Below are 23,615 nucleotides of genomic sequence, written 5' to 3'. Positions count from 1 at the left end.
CCTGCTTCTCCCCATTCTCTCTCTCCCTCTAAAATGAATAAATAAATAAAATTTGTTTAAAAAAAGGTCTCCTAAAGTCACTAGGGAGCTCTGTATCTAGAATGGTCTTTTAGAGTTGGCTGGAATTGGTTCCAGGGGGCCAAATATCATTGGATGTAAACTGCTCAGAATGAGCCATGACCTTGGCTAAGACAGCTTTCTGTGACTGAAGCTGATCCCTATGGAGGTGATGCCCAGGGCTAAGTGGTACTTCTAACATTTGGAACAACGCAATACACATTCCTAACAAGACATCTTCTCTTTTCTTGTGGTAAAATAAGCTGATGTAAAATTGGTCATTCTTAACAATTTTAAATGTCCAGTTCAGTGGTATTAAGTACATTCACATTGTTATGCAACCATCACCATCATCTGTCTCCAAAATTCTTTTCATTTTGCATAAGTAAAAATCTTTATTTCTCAAACACCCTCTCTCCCTATTTTCCCAGCCCCTAGAAACCACTATTCTATTTCGTGTCTCTATGAATTTGACTACACTAAGTGCCTCATCGAAGTGGAATTATACAGTGTTTTTTCTTACATGTCTGGCTATATAATTGATTGAGGAAATGTTAGATGGAATGAAAAAAAGAATTATCAGTAAAATTCAGAATCCTATATCCCAGTTTTTCTAGGAAAGTCCCAGTTGATAACTATTTATTCAAACTCTATTAATACCATCTGATTCCAATTTCAAAATACCCTGGTTTGGACAAGAAATTAAACAGTCACCTTATTTTCTCAAGTATCTCACCAAGATTATGAAGGTGCAAAAATATGGAAAACAGAGAAAAATCATGAGGAAAGTAGAAAGAGAATAAATAACAAGAAAAAAAGAGATATGATTTTTTTTAACTTAAAATATTTTATTTAAAAATTTGAACAGTTAATCCATACATATGATTGAAAAGCTAGAAAAAGATATAATAAATGCAAGAATAGAGATATGATTTTTAAATAATGATAGAAACAAGGTTGCTCATGACTGAGAGTCCTGCGTAGTGCATCAGGAAAGTGAGAAGGGGATACTGATGTACCATGAATAATCCTGGAGGGGCTGTGCTTAAGTTAGGAGTCCAAAATAATGTCCCAGTTCCATTACACCTGTGCTAGAAGGAAAACCTGTATAAACAGGAAGCAGAGAGCTATATTGGAACATATACACTATGTGACTGCAGATTCAGAATTTCTTGCTGCACATGTTTGATTTTACTGTTTTTTTTCCAGCCCTATGAACCAAAAAATATAGCACAGGTATTGAGATTAGGCTGTTCTTCTGATCATCCTCCACAGGGCGCTCTTGATATCTCTGTTCCTCAGGCTGTAGATGAAGGGGTTCAGCATGGGTGTGACCACAGTGTACATCACCGAGGACACCACATCTTTCCTTGGGGAAGATGAGACAGCAGAACTGAGATACTCTCCAAGTCCTGTTCCATAAAATAAGCAAACAACTGACAGGTGAGAGCCACAGGTGGAGAAAGCTTTATACTTCCCATGTGATGATGGGACTCTCAGGATGGAGGAAATTATTTTATAGTAAGAGAAAAGGATCCCTGACAGTGGAACACCACCAAGAATGACACCAATAAAATAGATCAATATGTTGATGATGAAGGTGTCAGAACATGCAAGGTTGAAGAGTTGAGAAGGATCACAGAAGAAATGAGGGATTTCCACATCTGCACAGAAGGTAAGTTGTGACACCATCAAGTAGTGCAGCTGAGAATCCAAAAGGCTGATGAAAAATGACAGCAGCACCAGCAAGCCAGAGAGGTGAGGATTCATGATGACCAGGTAATGTAGGGGCTGACAAATGGCCACCAACCGGTCATAGGCCATCACAGCCAGGAGTACACTTTCCAAACATGCAAACAGAGAAAAAAATGTCACCTGAGTTAAGCAGCCTGCATAGGTGATGGATTTGCTGTACGTCTGGATGTTTACCAGCATCTTGGGGACTGTACTGGTGCTGAAACTGATGTCGGTCAAGGACAAATTGGAGAGGAAGAAGTACATGGGGGTGTGGAGGTGGGAGTCAGAGATGATGGCCAGAATGATGAGCAGGTTCCCAAGCATGGTCACCAGGTACATGGACAGGAACAGACCAAACAGAAGGGGCTGTAGTTCTGGATCATTTGAGAGTCCCAGGAGGAGGATTTCTGGGTCACCTGTTTGATTCTGTAGCTCTATGCAATAAGATACATTTTAAAAAAGAAGAGAGGGCTAAAGAAATTAAACAACCATAGGGACATCCATTGTTTTGGATTCAAGTAATTAACAAATAACATATTTACACTTCTGGACCATACAACCCTTGCTCTTATTGCCTTTTGCAACATTTCTTAGTTGTGAACCCATTTTAGAACTCTTTTCTTACTTACTTACGTCTGGACTCTTCAACTGTTTCTATATACACTCACTTTAGAAACACTGGGTCAAAGAATATAGAGAAGTGAGGACATTTTGAGATAACACATCATGAACAGAGTAGAATATCAGCCTTCCACTTTTGAAGGAAAAATGCAGAATGAAAAATATTTTCTAGAAAAAAAATCATTCTAATTGAAAGACACTAAGAAGCAGTTGAGTACACTTTATCTCACCCAGATGAACTGTAAGAAATTCCCTTAATTTGGAATGTAGTCTAGAAGAGCTAAAACCACATTAATTGTATTCTAACTTAATATAAAACATTCATAATCAGATAGCATTTTTATATGGCAACTGTCTTTAAGGATTTCTACTTTTATTTGGTTGTATAACATCCTTCTTCTATGGAGATAAGTGGTCACTCAAATGTGTGGGCTTTCTGGTTGAAGTCTATTCAAATATAACTTAAATATATAAATATTTGTTTTTGGTGGATTTCGTGTGTTTTTTTAATTTTTAAAATTCACTTTAGAAGGAGGAGGGTCAGGAGAGAGAGAAAGAGAGAGAGAGAAAGAGAGAGAGAGAGAGAGAGAGAGAGATAAGGGGGAGGAACAGGAAGCATCAACTCCCATATGTGCCTTGACTGGTCAAGCCCAGGGTTTCGAACCGGTGACCTCAGCATTCCAGGTTGATGTTTTATCCACTGCACCACCACAGGTTGAACTTCACATTTTGAAAAATATGTTTTTGTTAAATGGACAAAATTGTACAGTGTCACTGATCCAGAAGATGGTATTAATTTACAATTCACCAATAATTAAATAAAAATAAACTTTCATAAATAGTCTGTACTATTTTTTTTTAACATTTACCACTTTATTATAAAAGCTACAACTCAGGAACAGTCAGGTAGAAAAGACACACAGAGCCAGGGAGATGTGGATGAGGGAGGCATGTAACTGCCACTCCTTCTCCTGGTGCACTGCTCCCCCACCATTCTGATATGCTCACCCACCCAGAAACTCTCTGAGCACTTTCACTTTGGTTTTTTAAAGAGATTTTATTCTTGCCCTGGCCAATTGGCTTAGTAGTAGAGCATCGGCCCAGAGTGTGAATGTCCTGGGTTCAATTCCTGGTCAGGGCACACAAGAGAAGCAACCATATGTTTCTTCACCCCTTTCCTCTTGCTTTTCTCTCTCTCTCTTTCTCCCTCACTCTCTTCCCCTGCCACAGCCATGGCTCAATTGGAGCAATTTGGCTCTGGGGAGCTGAGGATGGTTCCATGGCCTCCTCTCAGGCACTAAAAAGAGCCCGATTGCTGAGCAATGGAGCAATGCTCCAGATAAGCAGAACATCGCCCACTAATGGCCATGCCAGGTGGATCCCAGTCAAGACACACGCAGGAGTCTGTCTCTGCCTCCCCTCCTCTCACTGAATAAAAAAAATAAACTAATAAATAAAAAATAAGATAAAAATACATGTATTCTTATTTATTTATTTTTTCCAAAGTTAGAAGCAGAAAGGCAGTCAGATAGACTCACATGTGCCTGACTGGGATTCACCTGGCATGCCCACCAGGGGGGCGATGCTCTGCCTATCTGGGGCATTGCTCTGTTGCAGCTAGAGCCAATCTAGCACCTGAAGCAGAGGCCATGGAGCCATCCTCAGTGCCCGGGCCAACTTTGCTCCAATGGAACCTTGGCTGCGGGAGGGGAAGAGAGAGACAGAGAGGAAGGAGAGGGGGAGGGGTGAAGAAGCAGATGGGCACTTCTCCTGTGTGCCCTGGCTGGGAATTGAATTTGGGACTTCCATATGCCAGGCCAATGCCAGTTGGCTGCTGAGCCAACCAGCCAGGGCAGTTTTTCTTAACTTTTAATTGGATTTATTGGGGTGACATTGGTTAATAAAATTATAGGTTTCCAGTGTATGCTTCTATGATACAACATGTGTACACTGCTCTGTGTGTTCACCACCTCAAATCAAGTCTCCTTCCATTGCCACTTATTCTCCCTTCACCTTCTTCTACCTGCCCCACCCCCCAATTTTTTTTTGGAAAGGTTATTTTCTATCAGTGATACACAATCCTAGAGAAAAATCTGCAGTTGTTTTGCACTTTACTGTTTCCGTTCATAGTAGATTGGTAAAACTTTTTAAAATAGTCTCTAATCACGAACATTTGTGAAGGGTTGATTTCTCATTAAATCAACCTTCTAATGAGTACTTGAAAATTTAGACCAAAGCCAAATCTTAAACCTTAAATTGGCTTTTTATGCCAGCTTCAGAGCTTTTCAAGCCAACCTTCCTTATAGAGGGACTGCATGTCTCTTGAATTCAGACCCTGAGGGTAACCCAAGTAATTTCTTTTGACAGGTCAAACATGGTATAATTTACTAAAGTGTCACTTTGTCACAATATTTATTCCTTTGGATGACATGCTAGACTCCTATGTATATAGTTCAACATTTCTGTTTTGTAAATGTTACCTAACTTTATACAAACTATATTACAATAAACTATTCTTGCAACAAAAAATGATGTAATTAAGGGAAAGTCAACAGAGAAAAGAACAAAGACTAAAATTTAAAACACCTAGGTAGTTTGCTTCTCTGTAAAATGGGTACATTACTGAGCTGACATTACAGGATTACTGTAAAAAATAAAATTAAACTCTAAAAATAAAATACTTAAACAGTGGCTATTGTTCAACCAGGCGATGGTGCAGTGGACAGAGCATTGGACTGGATGCAGAGGACCCAGGTTCTAAACCCTGAGGTCACCAGCTTGGGCACAGGGTCACTGGCTTGAGTGTGAGATCATAGATATGACATGAACCCACGGTCGCTGGCTTGAGCCCAAAGGTCACTGGCTTGAAGCTCAAGGTTGCTGGCCTGAGCAAGGGGTCACTTGATCTGCTGTAGCACCCCGATCAAGGCACATATGAGAAAGCAATCAATGAAAATCTAAGGTGTTGCAATGAAAGTTGACGCTTTTCATCTTTCTCCCTTCCTGTCTGTTTCCATCTGTCACTATCTGTCCCTCAATTGATTTCTCCATCTCTGTCAAAAAAACAAACAAACAGAAAAACAGTGACTATTAATGCTAGCTGATATTATAATTACCTGTTCGTTTAAAAAATTCTATGATGGTCTGGCCATAACTTAGAACCAATTGAATCAAAATTTCTACACGCAAGTCCTTTGGACACACTAACATATAGCCAGAGCTGAGAACCACTGCCGGACAATTAATAAATGTTGCATTAATGTTGTCAATTATTATCAATATAATTTTACCCACTACCCATATTAAAATATCAATAATTAATGATGCATGCTGTGGAATTCATATTTACTATTGATGGAACTTGAGAATTTTTTGCTATCCCTGCATGATCTTCCCATGCACGTCAAAGTTATCCAAAGGCAAACACTGTCATGAATGTGATGGATGCATTTCCTTTCAATATTTTTGTAATATTAGTATTGAGTTATGTATTCATAAGCAGTTTTCTTGAAACTTACCTGAACACTCTCAGAGTACACATGCTGTTCCCTGAGTTCTCACTGACCACAGCATGCATGTTAAGTCTGTGAAATACATGCATCTATCTCAGCACTTTAAATGATGCATAGCACTACCTGAGGAATAAATGTCATTTTATTTTTCAATATTTTATCATGGCAATGATAAGAAAATTCTTATACCCCTCTCCATATCATACAAGTGATAATTTTATAAAGATATATGCATAAATGGTAATTGTTTGAGTTGTAAAAATTGATATATGTGCAGTTTTGCTATTAATTACTTATACTTGTTTTGCCAATAGAAAAATCAGCTACAATCTCTGATTGCCAAGGTGTGAAATCAGAAAGTTCACTGAAGCCATACTAGCAATAGTCTGTTTACAATAGAGCCACATGAATATTCCCGTCTTGTAAGGGAATGATATTTCCATATCTCAGGTTTAGAAAATGTGCTGAAAAAATGTATTAGTATTCATATAAAACCCCATGATCCACACATTCATGTAAGAAAGATCCATGGTCTACTTTGGTCTACTTTGCTAAATTACAGGTGAACTCACCAAATCCCGAGAGAAGGAACTGATGGTTGTGCCCCTGTTTGCTCATCTGAGACTAAAGCAGGTTTGGAAAGAAACAGTTATTGTGCTGGGTGGAGGGGGCAGAGCCCTGGGGTGGGAATGAGGAGGCCTTTGTCTGAGTCCCACAGCTGTCACCCACTAAACGTGAAGTGTGTGTAAACCTTCCACCTCTCTGTGCTGGTGTCTCTTACACAGAAATGATAGAGTAACACCCATCTCTGGGAGATGTGTGGCACCTGACAGAGGTCTGCCCTTAATATATTTCAGTCACAGTTTTATTTTATTTTTTAGATTTTATTTATTCATTTTTAGAGTGTGAGAGAGAAATGGAGAAAGAGAGAGAGAGAGAAGGAGAAAGGAGCAGAAAGCATCAACTCCCATTTGTGCCTTGACCAGGTGAGCCCAGGGTTTTTACCCAGCGACTTCAGTGTTCCAGGTTGACGCTTTATCCACTGTGCCACCACCAGCCAAGCTCAGTCATCATTTTAAATTAGATTAAAATAGTGGGTTTGCTGTTGAAAAACAATCCCAAGAAAGGTTTAATGGTATTTTAGTTTATTATATACAGAGAGAGGTAGAAGCCTATCATATCCCAGATAATTTGTTCATGGGATGAATGGAAATCCTAAAATGTGTGTCAATCCACACAGTAAGATTAACTTCCCTTTCTCTTTTCTTTTTTTCATTTTCATCAAAATAGCCACCTTATTTTTTTATATTTAACTGTTGATTTTATTAAGTGAAAAATGATAGGTTTTTTAGAAAATCTGTGACATACAGAGAAAGACAAATACCATACAATCTCACTTGTATGTGGAATCTAATGAACAAATTATATTGATGAACAAAATAGAAACAGAGACAAGGACATGTGGAACAGATTGATAGCTGTCAGAGGGGAGAAGGTGTGGGGGACTGGATTGCAAAAGGTGAAGGGATTAAGCAATAAACACACACACAGAGAGAACACAGAGATACAGACCACAGTGTGGTGATAACCAGAGGGAAAGGGGGTGGGGAGTATGTGGACATAGGCAAAGGGCAGGGGTGGGAGTGGGGTGGAATGCAGATGGAAAGAGATTTTCTTGGGGCAATGAGTGCAGGATGCACTGTGTAGGTGATGTTTTATTGAGCTGTACATTTGAAACCTGTACCCAAAAATTCAATTTAAAATAATTTTTTAAAAAGGAAATCTATGAAATAGATATTTATGAGCACTGTTTAATCTTCTCTCTAGTCCTACAAGACTTTCCTGGAAAGAATGACACACAGGAAAGAAGCTCTCTGTGTGGGAAGCCATGTTGCCTGTGCTCTGTTTCTGAGATCCAGGAAGAGCCTGTTCATTAGTGAACAGAGATTGTGGTTGTTCTCACCAAGCAGAGCATAGCCATGGGGGATCAGAAATGGATTAGACTCAGTGGTTTCCCTCCAGGTATTCAGAGTCTCCTTGAATAAGGACAAAAATATCTGAAACTTTCCATATTGGGGCCCTTTCATCTGTCCCAATACTGCTTTGTCCTAATGATAAAACGACAGTCCCTCTCCATCCATCATCTCCACAGTACTCACCGGGCTGTTCTATCTCTGCTGGAGAATAACCAGGTAGTGAGAATCCTCTGTCCCTGTCCTGTCCAGCAAGCAATGAATGGTCAGGCTCCATCCTCAGGACTGGCAGGGTGGCAGAGGAAGTCATGGCTGATGCAGTGATTCTGAGAGGAGGAACCTCAGATGTGACAGACACTGGACCGAGATGGAAAATTGAAGGGCTGGAGGCACAAGCTGATTATCTTCCCTGAGTGGCCTTGGGAGCTCAATGCACAGAGCTCATGATTAGCCAAACCGGTCTATTATCCCAATCCCTGAGGACTTGCTGTTATTAATAGAAGAGAAAAATGGAATGTACTTCCAAGGCTCTGGGCCCTTCCTCTTATCAGGAGGAAGCTCCCATGTACTCCTTCCCTCCCACATCTATCTTGCATGATTTTATAAATGCAAACCATTTTTTTTCAATTAAAAAGAGCAATGTGGAACTTGTATGTCTGCACATTCATTGAATTTATCATTCTATGTAGAGATAATTATGTTTCTACACCAAGAATATATTATAAATTCTATTTCTTCATTTAAGACTGTCTCTAAGGCAGTGGTTCTCAAACTTTTTGAAGTCAAGGTGCATTTAAAATCCTACAAATAATTGTAGGCACACTATATCCAAACTTATGAGAAATATTTTATAATAATTAAGTCAAATATTAAAGAAAAATATATAAAGTTCAAGTGTGCTTTTATGGTAATTAAACAAAATAAATATGACAAAATTAAATTTATTCTGACATTAAAAAACATTTTTATGTTACATTTTTTGAGTTATGCTTTTTAGAATTCGTTAAAAAGAGGGGTTAAAAATTTTTAAAATGACAAAAAAGTTACCTTTATATAGATAGATAGATAGATGATAGATAGATAGATAGATAGATAGATAGATAGATAGATAGATACGTTCTTAATAAGATTTAGTAAATTTGGCTGGTCCTGGCATGAATGTGTTAAGTTTTTTTATTCTTGAGTTTGTGAGAAACATGAGCTTGATGTGTCCTAGTGATTTCTTCAATGTTGTTTGGGCATATATTTGAAAGGCAAACTCTCATTTCCTCATCAATACATTGAAGAATTCATCTCTTTTTACTCTTAATTGTGTTGAGTGCAGAAAACTCCCACCATACATATCATCTTAACTTTATACCAAACAAAGAATAGAAGAAACTCGCCTCCAGTCTTTCCAGGGAACACAGGGGGGGGGGGAGTGTAAACAATCCAGCACCACAACTTAACAGCCTTTTGCAACCTAATCAGGCAAGTGAGGTGTGGGGGGGTTGGGCAGACTGTCAGCTTACAGCCAATTCCCCACACCTCTGTCCCCCCAAAATCTAAACTCTAAAAACCCTGTAGATTTTTTTGGTCCCCAACAGGCATATATTTCTCTGGGATACTATAGGGCGCACCTGGAAATCTAGGGCGCACCAGTGCACCTGGCATACACTTTGAGAACCACTGTTCTAAGAAAACTGCCTATTTTTTGTTCTGTAGTCATGTTTTTGGGTTTTACATTTTTTGTGTTAAGCCTTAACACAAGGGTAGTGGTGGGATTCAGCTGGTTTGCACTGGTTCCACAGAACCAATATCTAATTTTTTGTTGTGTTTGATGTACTGGTTGTTAAAATGGCACTTGTAATCAGAGTTCTCTGTAAGGTGGGCACCTGGGCTGCTGCCCAATGTGGAAATCACAAATTTACACTCCTTCTTCTTTTTTAATGTTCATCTGCACAACAGTGTATTCTAAGCACCTCTAGTAATAATGTTCATTCCATCCACAGGTGAAAAAATTTTGATGGAACTATGCTTAAATATTTATTTATTCATTTCATAAAACTTATTATACCTTTGATGAAATGCTACATTTTAATTTCTTTGCATTTGTTACTTCAGTAAACAAACATATAATGTAAATAGAAAAAGTGCCAACCAGGGAGTAACAACTTTTATTGTTTTTTGTCTTGTCATAATATAGTCATCCCTCACCATATCACAGTTTACTTATCATGGTCTCACTGTATTGAGGATTTTTAAATTGAATATATCTAATTTTGAATAGCAGATTTTTTGCTATATCATGGGATTTTGTGGTATATAGGTATTTTTATATGTTTATTATTTTTGTGGTAAAATAAGAATTTTCTAGCCTAAAAAGTAAAAACCATGTAAAAGATATAAAAATATTAATTGAAACATATTAAAAGAATATTCAATTATCATCATCTTCATCATTCAAGTTGTAGTATATTCACTGGTAAGTACCCATATAGAATTCCATATGTTGTTAAAATTACATAGATTTAAGAGTGTAGAAAGTGTATAAGAGCATAGGAAATATTTATAAGAGTGTGGGAAAGGTGAATAACAGTATGGGAAAGGTTTATAAGAGTGTGAGTAGGGTTTATAAAGCCTTAAAATATATAAATAATAACATAAATATAAGGTTGCTACTTTGTGGATTTTCACCCATCACAGGGGGTTCTGGAACCTAGCCCCTGCAATAGATGAGGGACCACTATATAGTATTTTTTATTAACATTTTAAACTGTAGGTCAGAGAAATGGTGCTGTGAGGAGCACTACCAATAAATCTCCCCAAAATTTCAACAAGTCCTTCAACCAGACACAGAAAAATCTATCCTTGGAGCGTCTGGGTGTCCCACACACTGAAAAACGAGGTATGATCAAGCGAAAAATTGACTAAATATATAATCAACCCTGAAGGTAATAAGATGAAGAAAAGAACACTCCATCTTCCTCATTAACCTGAGCAAAGGCTGCTTCCACTTGGAACTGTGATAGAGTTAGGGCTAAGGGTGTAGAGGAAGCCAGGCTGTGGCACAGATGTCCAAGCTGAGGAAAGAGTGTGCCTGTGGCGACTCAGTAAATGCGAGCTAAAGCCCGCGCCAGTCCCTGGCAAAGATGGGCAAGGGGCAGCCGCTGTTAGCCCCAATATCCTGGTCGGTGGTTGGTGAGCGCGGATAGTGTGTGAGAGGTTCCTCCTAGTGCCCCAGGAGTGGGCACCCATGTTCCCGGACAGAGGGGCAGGATCAGAGGCCTCTGCGTGGGCTGTGACAAGAGTCTCAGAGTGGTACCTGCACCCTGAACAGCGGTGAGTGGGGAGTGCACAAAAGCAAACTTCCCTACCCCCTTCTCTGGGCAGGTGGGGCGCCTCACCCAGCCATTCAAGCTAACATCCCCAGGAAGAAAAAAATACAAAAGCATTGGGGGGAGGGGCAAGCAAGCAGTTTGCAATCTGTCTCTGGAACAGATCTGCGGATACAATTGCTAAAATTAGCTTAACCCACAGTCTGCTCACCTCCCAACTGACATCCCTGCACCCCAAACAGCAGTGCACAGGGAGTACACTAAAGCAAACTTCCCTATGCTCGAACTTCTTCAGGCGGGCGGGGTGCCTCACCTGGCCATTCAAGTTAACATCCCCGAGAAGAAGAAGAAAAAAATACAAAAACGTTAGGGGGAAGGGCATGCAAGCAGCTTGCAGTCTGTTTCTGGAGCAGATCTGTGGGTCTAATTGCTGAAATTAGCTTAACCCACAGTCTGCTCACCTCCCAACTGACCTATGCAGCTCTAACTGACAAGATCTCTCTCAGTTCAGCGATCTAAGACAAGAGGCGTGATATTTTTTAGTGCCTCTTGCTATACATGTAGGGGTGGGGGCAACTTCTGATTGGCAGAGCTTTCATACTCAGGGAAATATGTTAAAAAGAGGGACTTAGCAGCAGTTAAGACCTCCTGTTCTGCAGGTAGCAACTAGGGCATCTTCTTCCCAGCCAAAACAGGTTACAAAGTGCAAAAAGCCTGGGGAGTGTGGTCCCACAGAGTGCTGAGGCATACTGGACATGCCTGGAGGCACATAAAAGTCTCCTTGAGAGCAAACTGGCTCCCAGTGCCAACTGATTATGCTGGCAGCTCTGACTGACAGCCTTACCCAGAGCCCTCTGCTGAGTGGGGATAGAGTGGGGATTTGCCAACTCTTTGAGCCTCTTACTCTCCAGGCAATGCAGCAGCAACCTCATAGCTGGATCATCAGGCTGCTAATTCAGGAAGGAGAGACTAGGAGAGAGGCTCCGGGAAAACAAACTCTATCATTGTCGGAGCCTGCAAACGCAAACAAGCCTCAACTACCAACGAGACTGAAGCCTAATATATGACATCGCCATACAGACTCATGAACTGCAAATCTCTACCTAAGTGTGTCACAGGGGCAGAGCCTGGGGTACAGAGCCACCAACCAGGAAGAGGGAGAGAAAAGAAAAAGGAAGAAGATAACATCTCAAAATCAAGAAAAATCCATAGACTTTATAACATTTTCTACTTTTCTTTTTGTTTGTTTGTTTCTTTCATCTTCTTGTCTTTATCATTACTACTGTTTTTTCTTCCACCTTGGTCCTCTTATTCTCTGCCCATCTTATTCTTTCCTTTTCTTGAACTACACTAACTGTAAGTGTTACATTTCCCATTTTTTGCTTTTCTTCTTCCTTTCTCTCCATGAGGGTTACACTCCAAAACCCTCAACTATCTCTCTTTTTGTTCTTTTTTCTATTTTCTTCTTTTCTTCCACCCTTTTTTTCTCCCTCTCTATTAGTTTCTTATTTTCTCCTTTTATTTTTCCTCTCATTCAATCCTCAATCATGAACAAATTATTTTATTTGGGACTCAAACTTTTTCTTTGTGGCATTTTGGGTGCTTTTTACTTCGCTTTTTAACTCATTAGCATTCCTTCCAACCCCGGCTCTCCATTCTATCTAGTTTTTGCTTCACTTAATAAAATAGTAATTTTTTTTCTTTTTCCTGTTTCCCTCTTATCCCTCTCATTTAATCTTAGTCGACCATCACTTACAAGCAAAGTGTAAATTCTGAACCCAAATTTTTTCCTTTTTTGCATTTTGTAGGTCCCTACCTCCTTTTTTTACATTTTATTACTTCCCCCCAACTCAGGTCCTCCATTATAGGTAGCTTTTGTTCCATTTAGCACAATATAATTCTCGGTTCATCACAATATTTTCTTAAGGAGGAGGGGAGAGGAGGAGAAGAAAATAAAAAAGGGGAAAATAATAAATTTTCTTTTTTTTAATATTTTATTCCTTATTAATTCTCATTAGTGCTATAAACAAAACCACCCTCAGATGCCATTAAGGAAAAGAAAATAAAATATCATGCATACAAAAGATAGAGAAGTAGAACAAATAGATGAGGAAAAATCTATGGAGAAAAAATTTAATATATTGGAAACCTTGGAGCTAAATGACAGGGAATTTAAAATAGAAATCCTAAAAATACTCAGAGATATACAAAAAACACAGAAAGACAATTTAGGGAGCTCAGAAAACAACTCAATGAACACAAAGAATATATTTCCAAGGAAATTGAAACTATAAAAACAAATCAAACAGATGAAAAACTCAATTCATGAACTGAAAAATGAGGTAACAAGCTTAGTTAATAGAACAGGCCAGATAGAAGGTAGAATTAGTGACATAGAAGACAAGCAAATTGAGACACAACAGAGAGAAGAATAGAGAGATTCAAAAATTTTAAAAAATGAGAAAGCCCTACAGGAATTATCTGAATCCATCAAAAAGAATAACATAAGAATAATAGGTATATCAGAAGGAAAAGAGAGAGAAAATGGAATGGAGAACATATTTAAACAAATAATAGATGAGAACTTCCCAAGCTTGTGGAAAGAACTAAAGCCTCAAATTCAAGAAGCAAACAGAACACCGAGTTTTCTTAACCCCAACAAACCTACTCCAAGGCACATCATAATAAAATTGGCACAAACCAAAGACAAAGAAAAAATTCTCAAGGCAGCCAGGAAAAGGAAGAATACAACATATAAAGGAAAGCCTATTAGATAATCATTGGAATTCTCAGCAGAAATTCTACAAGCTAGAAGAGAATGGACCCCAATATTTAAAGTCCTGAAAGACAGAAACTTTCAGCCAAGAATACTATACCTATTAAAGATATCCTTCAAATACGAAGGAGAAATAAAAACATTCACAGATACAGAAAAGATGAGGGAATTTATCATCAGAAAAGCCCCACTCCAGGAAATACAAAGGGGGTTTTCCAACCAGATACAAAGAACAAAACAAAACAAAACCACAAGTAAAAGCTCCACCAAGAACACAATAAAACCAAATTTAAACTTTGACAACAAAAAAAAGGGAGGGAGAGGATGGAGATTAACAGTAGCAAAGGACGATGCAGTGCAGAAGCATTCGTAAGATAGTACACTACAGTGAACATGGTAGGTACACTTTTGATTACTTAATGGTAACCACCCTTGAAAAAATCCACCACAGAAGCACATGACTTAAAAAAGATAGCAACAGAGAAAAGAAGTATCGAATACAAACAAACAATAACAAATGATAGAAAAACAAAAGAGAAGAATTAAAAAAGATACAAAACTAACAGAAAGCAATTTATAAAATGGCAATAGGGAACGCACAAGTGTCAATAATTACACTAAATGTAAATGGATTAAACTCACAAATAAAAAGACGAAGAGTAGCAGAATAGATTTTTAAAAATCCAACTGTATGCTGCCTACAAGAAACACATCTAAGCAACAAGGATAAAAAGAAATTCAAAGTGAAAGGTTGGAAAACAATACTCCAAGCAAATAACATCCAAAAAAAGCAGGTGTAGCAATACTCATATCTAATAATGCTGAATACAAGACAGAAAAAGTACTCAGAGACAAAAATGGTCATTTCATAATGATTAAAGGGACACTGAATCAAGAAGACATAATAATTCTTAATATATATGCACCAAACCAAGAAGCACCAAAATATATAAGACAGCTACTTATTAATCTAAAACAAAACCTGACAAAAAGTACGATCATATTTGGAGACCTCAATACACTGCTGATGGCTCTAGATCATTCATCCAAACAGAAAATCAATAAAGATATACTGGCCTTAAACAAAAAACTAGAGCACCTGGATATGATAGACATATACAAAACATTTCATCGCAAAGCAAGAGAGTATACATTTTTCTCTAGTGTACATGGAACATTCTCAAGATTGGACCATATGTTAAGCCACAATAATAACATCAGCAAATTCAAAAAAATCAAAATTTACCAAGCATATTTTCTGATAATAAAGCTTTGAAACTAAAATTCAACTGCAAAAAAGAGGGAAAAAACCCACAAAAATGTGGAAACTAAACACAAACTTTTAAAAAATAAATGGGTCAAAGAAGAAATAAGCACAGAGATCAAAAGATATATACAGACAAATGAAAATGAAAATACGACATATCAGAATCTCTGGGATGCAGCAAAAGCAGTAATAAGAGGAAAATTCATATAACTTCAGGCCTATATGAATAAACAAGAGAGATCCCAAGTAAACCACTTAACTGCACACCTTAAGGAAATAGAAAAAGAAGAACAAAGACAACCCAAAACAACTTGAAGAAAGGAAATAATAAAATTCAGAGCAGAAATAAATGAAATAGAAAACAGAAAAACTATAGAAAAAATTAATAAAAGAAGGAGCTGGTTCTTTGAAAAGGTCAATAAAATTGACAAACCCTTGGCAAAATTCACCAAGGAAAAAAGAGAAAGGACTCATATAAACAAAATCCAAAATGAAAGAGGGGAAATCACCACAGATATCATAGCTATACAATGAAATATTGTAGAATACTATGAAAAACTATATGCCACAAAATTCAAAAATCTAGAAGAAATAGATAAATTTCTAGAACAATACAACCTTCGTAGACTGAGTCATGAAAAAGCAGAAAGCCTAAACAGACCAATTAGCAGAGAGAAAATAGAAAAAACTATTAAAACCCTCCTCAAAAATAAAAGTCCTGCCCAGACGGTTATACTAGTGAATTCTCTCAAACATTCAAGGAAGACTTGGTTCCTATTCTACTCAAAGTCTTCCAAAAAATTGAAGAAGAAGCAATACTTCCAAACACATTTTATGAAGCCAACATAACCCTCATACCAAAACCTGGCAAGGACGGCACCAAAAAAACCCCACTACAGACCAACATCTCTAATGAATACAGATGCTAAAATACTAAACATAATACTAGCAAATCAAATACAACAACATATTAAAAAGATAATACATCATGATCAAGTGGGATTCATCCCAGAATCTCAAGGATGGTTCAACATACATAAAACGGTTAACGTAATAGACCATATCAACAAAACAAAGAACAAGAAACACATGATCTTATCAATAGATGCAGAAATGGCATTAGATAAAATACAACACAAATTTATATTTAAGGCACTCAACAAAATGGGTATAGAAGGAAAATATCTCAACATGATATAGGCCATATATAATAAACCATCAGCCAACATCATATTAAATGGCATAAAACTGAGTAAATTCCCCCTTAAATCAGGAACAAGACAGGGTTGTCCACTCTCACCACTCTTATTTAATGTGGAACTAGAGGTTCTAGCCAGAGCAATCAGACAAGATAAAGAAATAAAAGGCATCCATTTCAGAAAAGAAGAAAAGGTATCACTTTTTGCAGATGATATGATCCTATACATCGAAAACCCCAAAGACTCCACAAAAAGATTACTAGAAACAATAAACCAATACAGTAAGATTGCAGGATACAAAATTAATATACAAAAGTTCATAGCCTTTTTATATGCCAACAATGAAACATTAAAAAACAAACTCAAAAAAATATTCCCCTTCACAATTGCAACAACAACAACAAAAATACCTAGGAATATACATAACAAAGAACGTAAAGGACCTATATAATAAAAACTATAATGCATTGTTAATGGAAATCAAAAAAGATACAACGAGATGGAAAAATATTCCTTGTTCGTGGATAGGAAGAATAAATATAATCAAAATGGCTATATTACCCAAAGCAATATACAAATTTAATGCAATTCCATAAAAATTCCAATGACATTTTTTAAAGAAACGGAACAAAAAATCATCAGATTTATATGGAACTATAAAAAACCCTGAATAGCCTAAGCAATCCTAAGGAAAAAGAATGAAGCTGGGGGCATTACAATACCTGACTTCAAACTATATTATAAAGCCACGACAATCAAAACAGCATGGTATTGGCAGAAAAATAGAATAATGGAACAGAATAGAAACTCCAAAAATAAAACCACATATATCTGGTCAAATAATTTTTGATAAAGGGGCCAACAACACACAATGGAAAAAAGAAAGCCTCTTCAATAAATGGTGCTGGGAAAACTGGAAAGCCACTTGCAAAAGAATGAAACTCTACTACAGTTTGTCCCCCTGTACTAAAATTAATTCAAAATGGATCAAAGACCTAAATATAAGACCCGAAACAATAAAGTACATAGAAGAAGACATAGGTACTAAACTCATGGACCTTGGTTTTAAAGAGCATTTTATAAATTTGACTGCAAAGGCAAGAGAAGTGAAGGCAAAGATAAATGAATGGGACTACATCAGACTAATAAGTTTTTGCTCAGGAAGAGAAACCAAGAACAAAATAAACAGACAACCAATTAAATGGAAAATGATATTTTCAAACAACAGCTCAGATAAGGGCCTAATATCCAAAGTATACAAAGAACTCATAAAACTCAACAACAAACAAACAAACAATCCAATAAAAAAATGGGAAGAGGACATGAACAGACACTTCTTCCTGGAAGAAATACAAATGACCAACAGATATATGAAAAGATGCTCATCTTCATTAGTTATTAGAGAAATGCAAATCAAAACTACAATGAGATACCACCTCACACCTGTTAGATTAGCTATTATTAACAAGACAGGTAATAACAAATGTTGGAGAGGCTGTGGAGGAAAAGGAACCCTCATTCACTGTTGGTGGGAATGTAAAGTAGTACAACCATTATGGAAGAAAGTATGGTGGTTCCTCAAAAAACTGAAAATAGAACTACTTTATGACCCAGCAATCCCTCTACTGGGTATATACCCCGAAAACTCAGAAACATTAACATGTAAAGAGACATGTAGCCCCACATTTATTGCAGCATTGTTCACAGTGGCCAAGACATGGAAACAACAAAAAAGACCTTCAATAGATGACTGGATAAAGAAGATGTGGCACACATGGAATACTACTCAGCCATAAGAAATGATGACATAGGATCTTTTACAACAACATGGATGGATCTTGATAACATTATACGGAGTGAAATAAGCAAATCAGAACAAAACAAGAACTGCATGATTCCATACATAGGTGGGACATAAAAACGAGACTAAGAGACATGGAAAAGAGTGTGATGGTTACAGTGGGGGGGGAGAGGGAGAAAGAGGGAAAGGGGGAGGGGGAGGGGCATAAAGAAAACTATTGTAGGCCCTGGCCGGTTGGTTCAGCGGTAGAGCGTCGGCCTGGTGTGCGGGGGACCCGGGTTCGATTCCCGGCCAGGGCACATAGGAGAAGCGCCCATTTGCTTCTCCACCCCCCCTCCTTCCTCTCTGTCTCTCTCTTCCCCTCCCGCAGCCAAGGCTCCATTGGAGCAAAGATGGCCCGGGCGCTGGGGATGGCTCCTTGGCCTCTGCCCCAGGCGCTAGAGTGGCTCTGGTCGCAACAAGTGACGCACCAGAGGGGCAGAGCATCACCCCCTGGTGGGCACAGCTTCGCCCCTGGTGGGTGTGCCGGGTGGATCCCGGTCGAGCGCATGCGGGAGTCTGTCTGACTGTCTCTCCCCGTTTCCAGCTTGGGAAAAATACACACACACACACACACACAAAAAAGAAAACTATTGTAGATAGAAGGTGACAGAGGACAATCTGAATTTGTGTGATGGGTATGCAACATAATTGAATGACAAGATATCCTGGACATGTTTTCTTTGAACATTATGTACCCTGATTTATTGATGTCACCCCATTAAAATTGGAGATGACGTCAGAGTAATGGCGGGGTAAGAAGTGATACCAATAAATCTCCCCCAAAACTCAACAAGATCTTCAACCAGAAACAGAAAAACCTATCCTTGGAGCCTCCAGATGTTTTGCAATACACCCGAAGGTATGGTCGAGCGAAAAATTGGCTAAATATATAACCAAACCCCGAAAGAAATAGGGAGTAAGAAGTGCTCCGCCTTCCTCACTAACCTAAACGGCGGCTTTCTCTGGGAACTGTGAATATAGAAACTGAGGTGGGCAAAGGGGGTGAATAGATCCAGGCTGCAGCACAAACGGCCGAACCAGGCTGTGGCACGGAGATCCAAGCCGAGGAAAAACTGTTCCTGTGTCAACCCGGGCAATATAAGCTAACACTCGCGCCAAAGCCAAACAAAGAAAGACAAGTGGGGCAGCCATTTTACCCGATCTCCTGGTCGGCGCGCACAGATAGTGGGCGAGAGATTTCTTCCAAAGCCCCGGGAGTGGGTGCCCGTGTTACCCCACAGAGAGGCAGAATCAGAGGCCTTTGTCTGGGCCGAAAGCGGAATCTCTGGGCAGCCCCAGCGCCCTGGGAAAGCCGCGCATGAAAGGGAGTGAGAACTAATTCCAAGGGTGGAACTTTTCCATGCTGGTAGGGGATTCACTGAGAGGGAAACGCGGCCAGCCTGATATCCTGGTCTGTGCACGCAGATAGCGAGAGATTCCTCCGAGTGCCTCGGTAGTGCGCGCCCATGTTATCGCACAGAGGGGCAGAGTCTGGGGCTTTTTTGTGGGCCAAAGCGGAATCTCAAGCGGCCCCAGCGCCTTGCAAAAGCCACGCATGGGGACAGAGCAAGAGCCAATTCCAACACTGGAACTTTTCCATGAGGTTGGGGGTTTCACTCAGAGCGTGAGACTGCTGGCCGAATATCCTGGTCTGCGCGCGCAGATAGTGAGCGAGAGTTTCTTCCAAGCGCTCTGGAAGTGGGCGCCCACCTGTGTTACCGGACAGAGTGGCAGAGCCAGAGGTCTTTGAGTGGGCAGAAACCCCGCCTGATTATGCTAGCAGCTCTGACTGACTGAGCCTTACCCAGAGCCCTGTGCTGAGTGGAAATAGAGTGGGGAGTTGCCAGCTCTTTGAGCCTCTTACTATCCAGGCAGAGGCAGCAGCAACCCCATAGCTGGATTATCAGGCTACTAATTGAGGAAGGAAAGACTAGGAGAAAAGCTCCAGGAACACAGACTCTCTCACTGGCGGAGACTATAAATGCTAATGAGCCTCGACTGCCAACGAGACTAAAGCACAATACATGACATCACCATGGAGACTTATCAACTGCAAACCTCTACCTGAGTGTGCCAAAGGGGCAGAACCTGGGGTACAGAGTCACCGACCAGGAAGAGGGAGAGAAAAGAAAAAGCAAGAAGATAACCTCTCAAAATCAAGAATAATCTGCAGACTTTATAACCTATCCCATTTTATTATATTTGTTCGTTTGTTTCTCTTATCTTCATTCTTGATATTTTTTTTCTTCCTCTAATTTGGCTGATTAACTCTCTGCCGGTCTTACTCTTTCCTCTCCTTGAACTACACTACCCATAAGTGTTACATCTCCCATTATCTTTTCTTTCCTCTTCCTTTCTCTCTATGAGGGTTGCATTCCAAAACCCTCAACTCTCTCTGTCTCTCTCTCTCTCTCCTCTTTTTTCTTCTTTTAGTGGTTTCCTCTTTTTTTCTCTCTCTCTCTTTCTTTTCTCCCTCTATATTAGTTTCTTCCTTTCTCCTTTATATCTCCTCTCATTCAAACCTCAATAACAAACAAATTATCTTATCTGGGACTCAAACTTATGTTTGTGGCATTTTGGGGGGATTTTACTTCACCTTTTTAACTCACTAGCAGTGCTCCCATCCCTGGCTCTCCATTTTATCTAGTTCTTGTTCCACTAAATACAATAGTAATTTTTTAATTTGTCCCCCCAGTTTCCTATTTCCCTCTTATTCCTCTCATCATAACTCTTAGTCAAACAACACCTAAAAGCAAATCATTTTATTCTTGACACAAATTTTTTCCTTATTTGCTTTTTGTGGGTCCATACCCCCTTCTTTTTTTTTTCTTTCTTTTTTTTGCCCCTTTATTACTTTTCCCCAATTCAGGCCCTCAATTACAGGCATTGTTTGTTATAATTCACAGTTCACCACAAGATTTTCTCAAGAAAGAGGGGAGAAGAGAGGAGAGGAAAAAAGGAGGGGGGGGGAATAATTTCCTTTTTTTAAAATTTTTATTTTATTTTATTTTTCTTTATTGCATTATTAATTTTTTTTAAAAAAAAACAACTCTTTTCGATTTTTTATATTTTTAACTTTTTCTTCTTTATTAAATCTCATTAATACTATCAACAAAACCACCCTCAGATGCCATTAAGGAAGAGAAAATCGAATATCATGGATTCAAAAGAAAGAGAGGTAACACAGATAGATGAGGAAAAATCTATGGAGAAAAAATTTAATATATTGAAACCTTGGAGCTAAATGACAGAGAATTCAAGATAGAAATCCTAAAAATCCTCCGAGATATACAAGAAAACACAGAAAGGCAATTTAGGGAACTCAGAAAACAACTCAATGAATACAAAGAATATATGTCCAAGGAAATTGAAACTATAAAAACAAATCAAACAGAGATGAAAAACTCAATTAACGAGCTGAAAAATGAAGTAACAAGCTTAGCTAAAAGAAAAGGTCAGATAGAAGAGAGGATTAGTGAAATAGAAGACAAGAACCTTGAGGCAGAACAGAGAGAAGAAGAAAGAGACTCAAAAATAAAAAAAAAATGAGATAGCCCTACAAGAATTATCGGACTCCATCAAAAAGAATAACATAAGAATAATAGGTATATCAGAGGGAGAAGAGAGAGAAAATGGAATGGAGAACATACTCAAACAAATAATAGATGAGAACTTCCCAAGCCTGTGGAAAGAACTCAAGCCTCAAGTTCAAGAAGCAAACAGAACTCCGAGTTTTCTTAACCCCAACAAACCTACCCCAAGGCATATCATAATGAAATTGGCACAAACCAACAGCAAAGAAAAAATTCTCAAGGCAGCCAGGGAAAAGAAGAATACAACATATAAAGGAAGGCCCATTAGATTATCATCAGATTTCTCAGCAGAAATTCTACAAGCTAGAAGAGAGTGGACTCCAATATTTAAATCCTGAAATAGAGGAACTCTCAGCCACGAATACTATACCCATTAAAGCTATCCTTCAAATATGAAGGAGAAATAAAAACATTCACAGATACAGAAAAGATGAGGGAATTTATCATCAGAAAACCGCTACTCCAGGAATTACTAAAGGGGGTTCTCCAATCAGATACAAAGAACAACAACAACAAAAAAAACAGAGCCACAAGTAAAAGCTCCAAGAAGATCACAAAAAAAACAAATTTAAACTGTGACAACAACAAAAAGAAAGTGGGGGGAGAAGATGGAGATTAACAGTAGCAAAGGACGATGGAGTGCAAAAGTACTCACAAAATAGTGCGCTATAATGAACAGGGTAGGAACCCTTTTCTTTACCTAATGGTAACCACCATTGAAAAAAACACCACAGAAGCACATGACATAAAAAAGATAGCAACAGAGGAAAGATGTATGGAATACAACCAAATAAACACAAAAGATAGAAAAATGAAAGAGAAGGATCAAACAAGACACAAAACTAACAGAAAGCAAGATATAAAATGGCAATAGGAAACTCACAAGTGTCAAAAATTACACTAAATGTAAATGGATTAAACTCACCAATAAAAAGGCACAGAGTAGCAGAATGGATTAAAAAAGAAAATCCAACTGTATGCTGCCTACAGGAAACTCATCTAAGTAACAAAGATAAAAAGAAATTCAAAGTGAAAGGCTGGAAAACAATACTCCAAGCAAATAACATCCACAAAAAAGCAGGCATAGCAATACTCATATCTGATAATGCTGACTACAAGACAGCAAAAGTACTCAGAGACAAAAATGGCCATTTCATAATGGCTAAGGGGACACTGAATCAAGAAGAAATAACAATTCTTAGTATATACGCACCAAACCAAGAAGCACCAAAATATATAAGACAGCTACTTATTGACCTTAAAACAAAAACTGACAAACATACAATCATATTTAGAGACCTCAATACACCGCTGACAGCTCTAGATCGGTCATCTGAACAGAGAATCAAGAAAGGCATAGTGGCCTTAAACAAAACACTAGAGCACCTGGATATGATAGACATCTACAGGACAATTCATCCCGAAGTGACTGAGTATACATTTTTCTCCAGTGTACATGGATCCTCCTCAAGCACTGACCATATGTTGGGCCACAAAAACAACATCAGCAAATTCAGAAAAATTGAAGATATACCAAGCATATTTTCTGATCATAAAGCCTTGAAACTAGAATTCAACTGCAAAAATGAGGAAAAAAAATCCGCAAAAAATGTGGAAACTGAACAACATACTTTTAAAAAATGAATGGGTCAAAGAAGAAATAAGTGCAGAGATGTAAAGATATATACAGACTAATGAAAATGACAATACAACATATCAG

General features: G+C 38.4%; 2 protein-coding genes across 2 annotated transcripts in view; both read right to left on the bottom strand.

Moving 5' to 3' along the window:
• LOC136388291 (zinc finger protein 699-like) overlaps positions 1-23,615 on the bottom strand; it is a 343,451-nt gene that overhangs the window by 257,624 nt on the left and 62,212 nt on the right.
• On the bottom strand, positions 1,303-8,232 carry LOC136389232 (olfactory receptor 7E178-like). Its single transcript, XM_066361036.1, has 2 exons — positions 8,087-8,232; positions 1,303-2,228 (listed from the first exon to the last, which is right to left on the bottom strand). The coding sequence occupies exons 1-2, from the start codon at positions 8,208-8,210 to the stop codon at positions 1,303-1,305; spliced, it is 1,050 nt and encodes a 349-aa protein (XP_066217133.1). The 5' UTR covers positions 8,211-8,232.

The sequence above is a fragment of the Saccopteryx leptura genome, chromosome 1, assembly GCF_036850995.1.
Source record: "Saccopteryx leptura isolate mSacLep1 chromosome 1, mSacLep1_pri_phased_curated, whole genome shotgun sequence".
Classification (NCBI taxonomy): Eukaryota; Metazoa; Chordata; class Mammalia; order Chiroptera; family Emballonuridae; genus Saccopteryx; species Saccopteryx leptura.
Note: the sequence above shows the minus strand (reverse complement) of the source record. Positions and strands in the feature narration are given on the sequence as shown.

Coding starts and splice junctions, on each gene's coding strand:
- LOC136389232 (XM_066361036.1), bottom strand. CDS start 8,210: ATGACTTCCTCTGCCACCCTGCCAGTCCTGAGGATGGAGCCTGACCAT. Junction 2,229..8,086: donor AGCAGAGATAGAACAGCCCG/GTGAGTACTGTG, acceptor CTTATTGCATAG/AGCTACAGAATCAAACAGGT.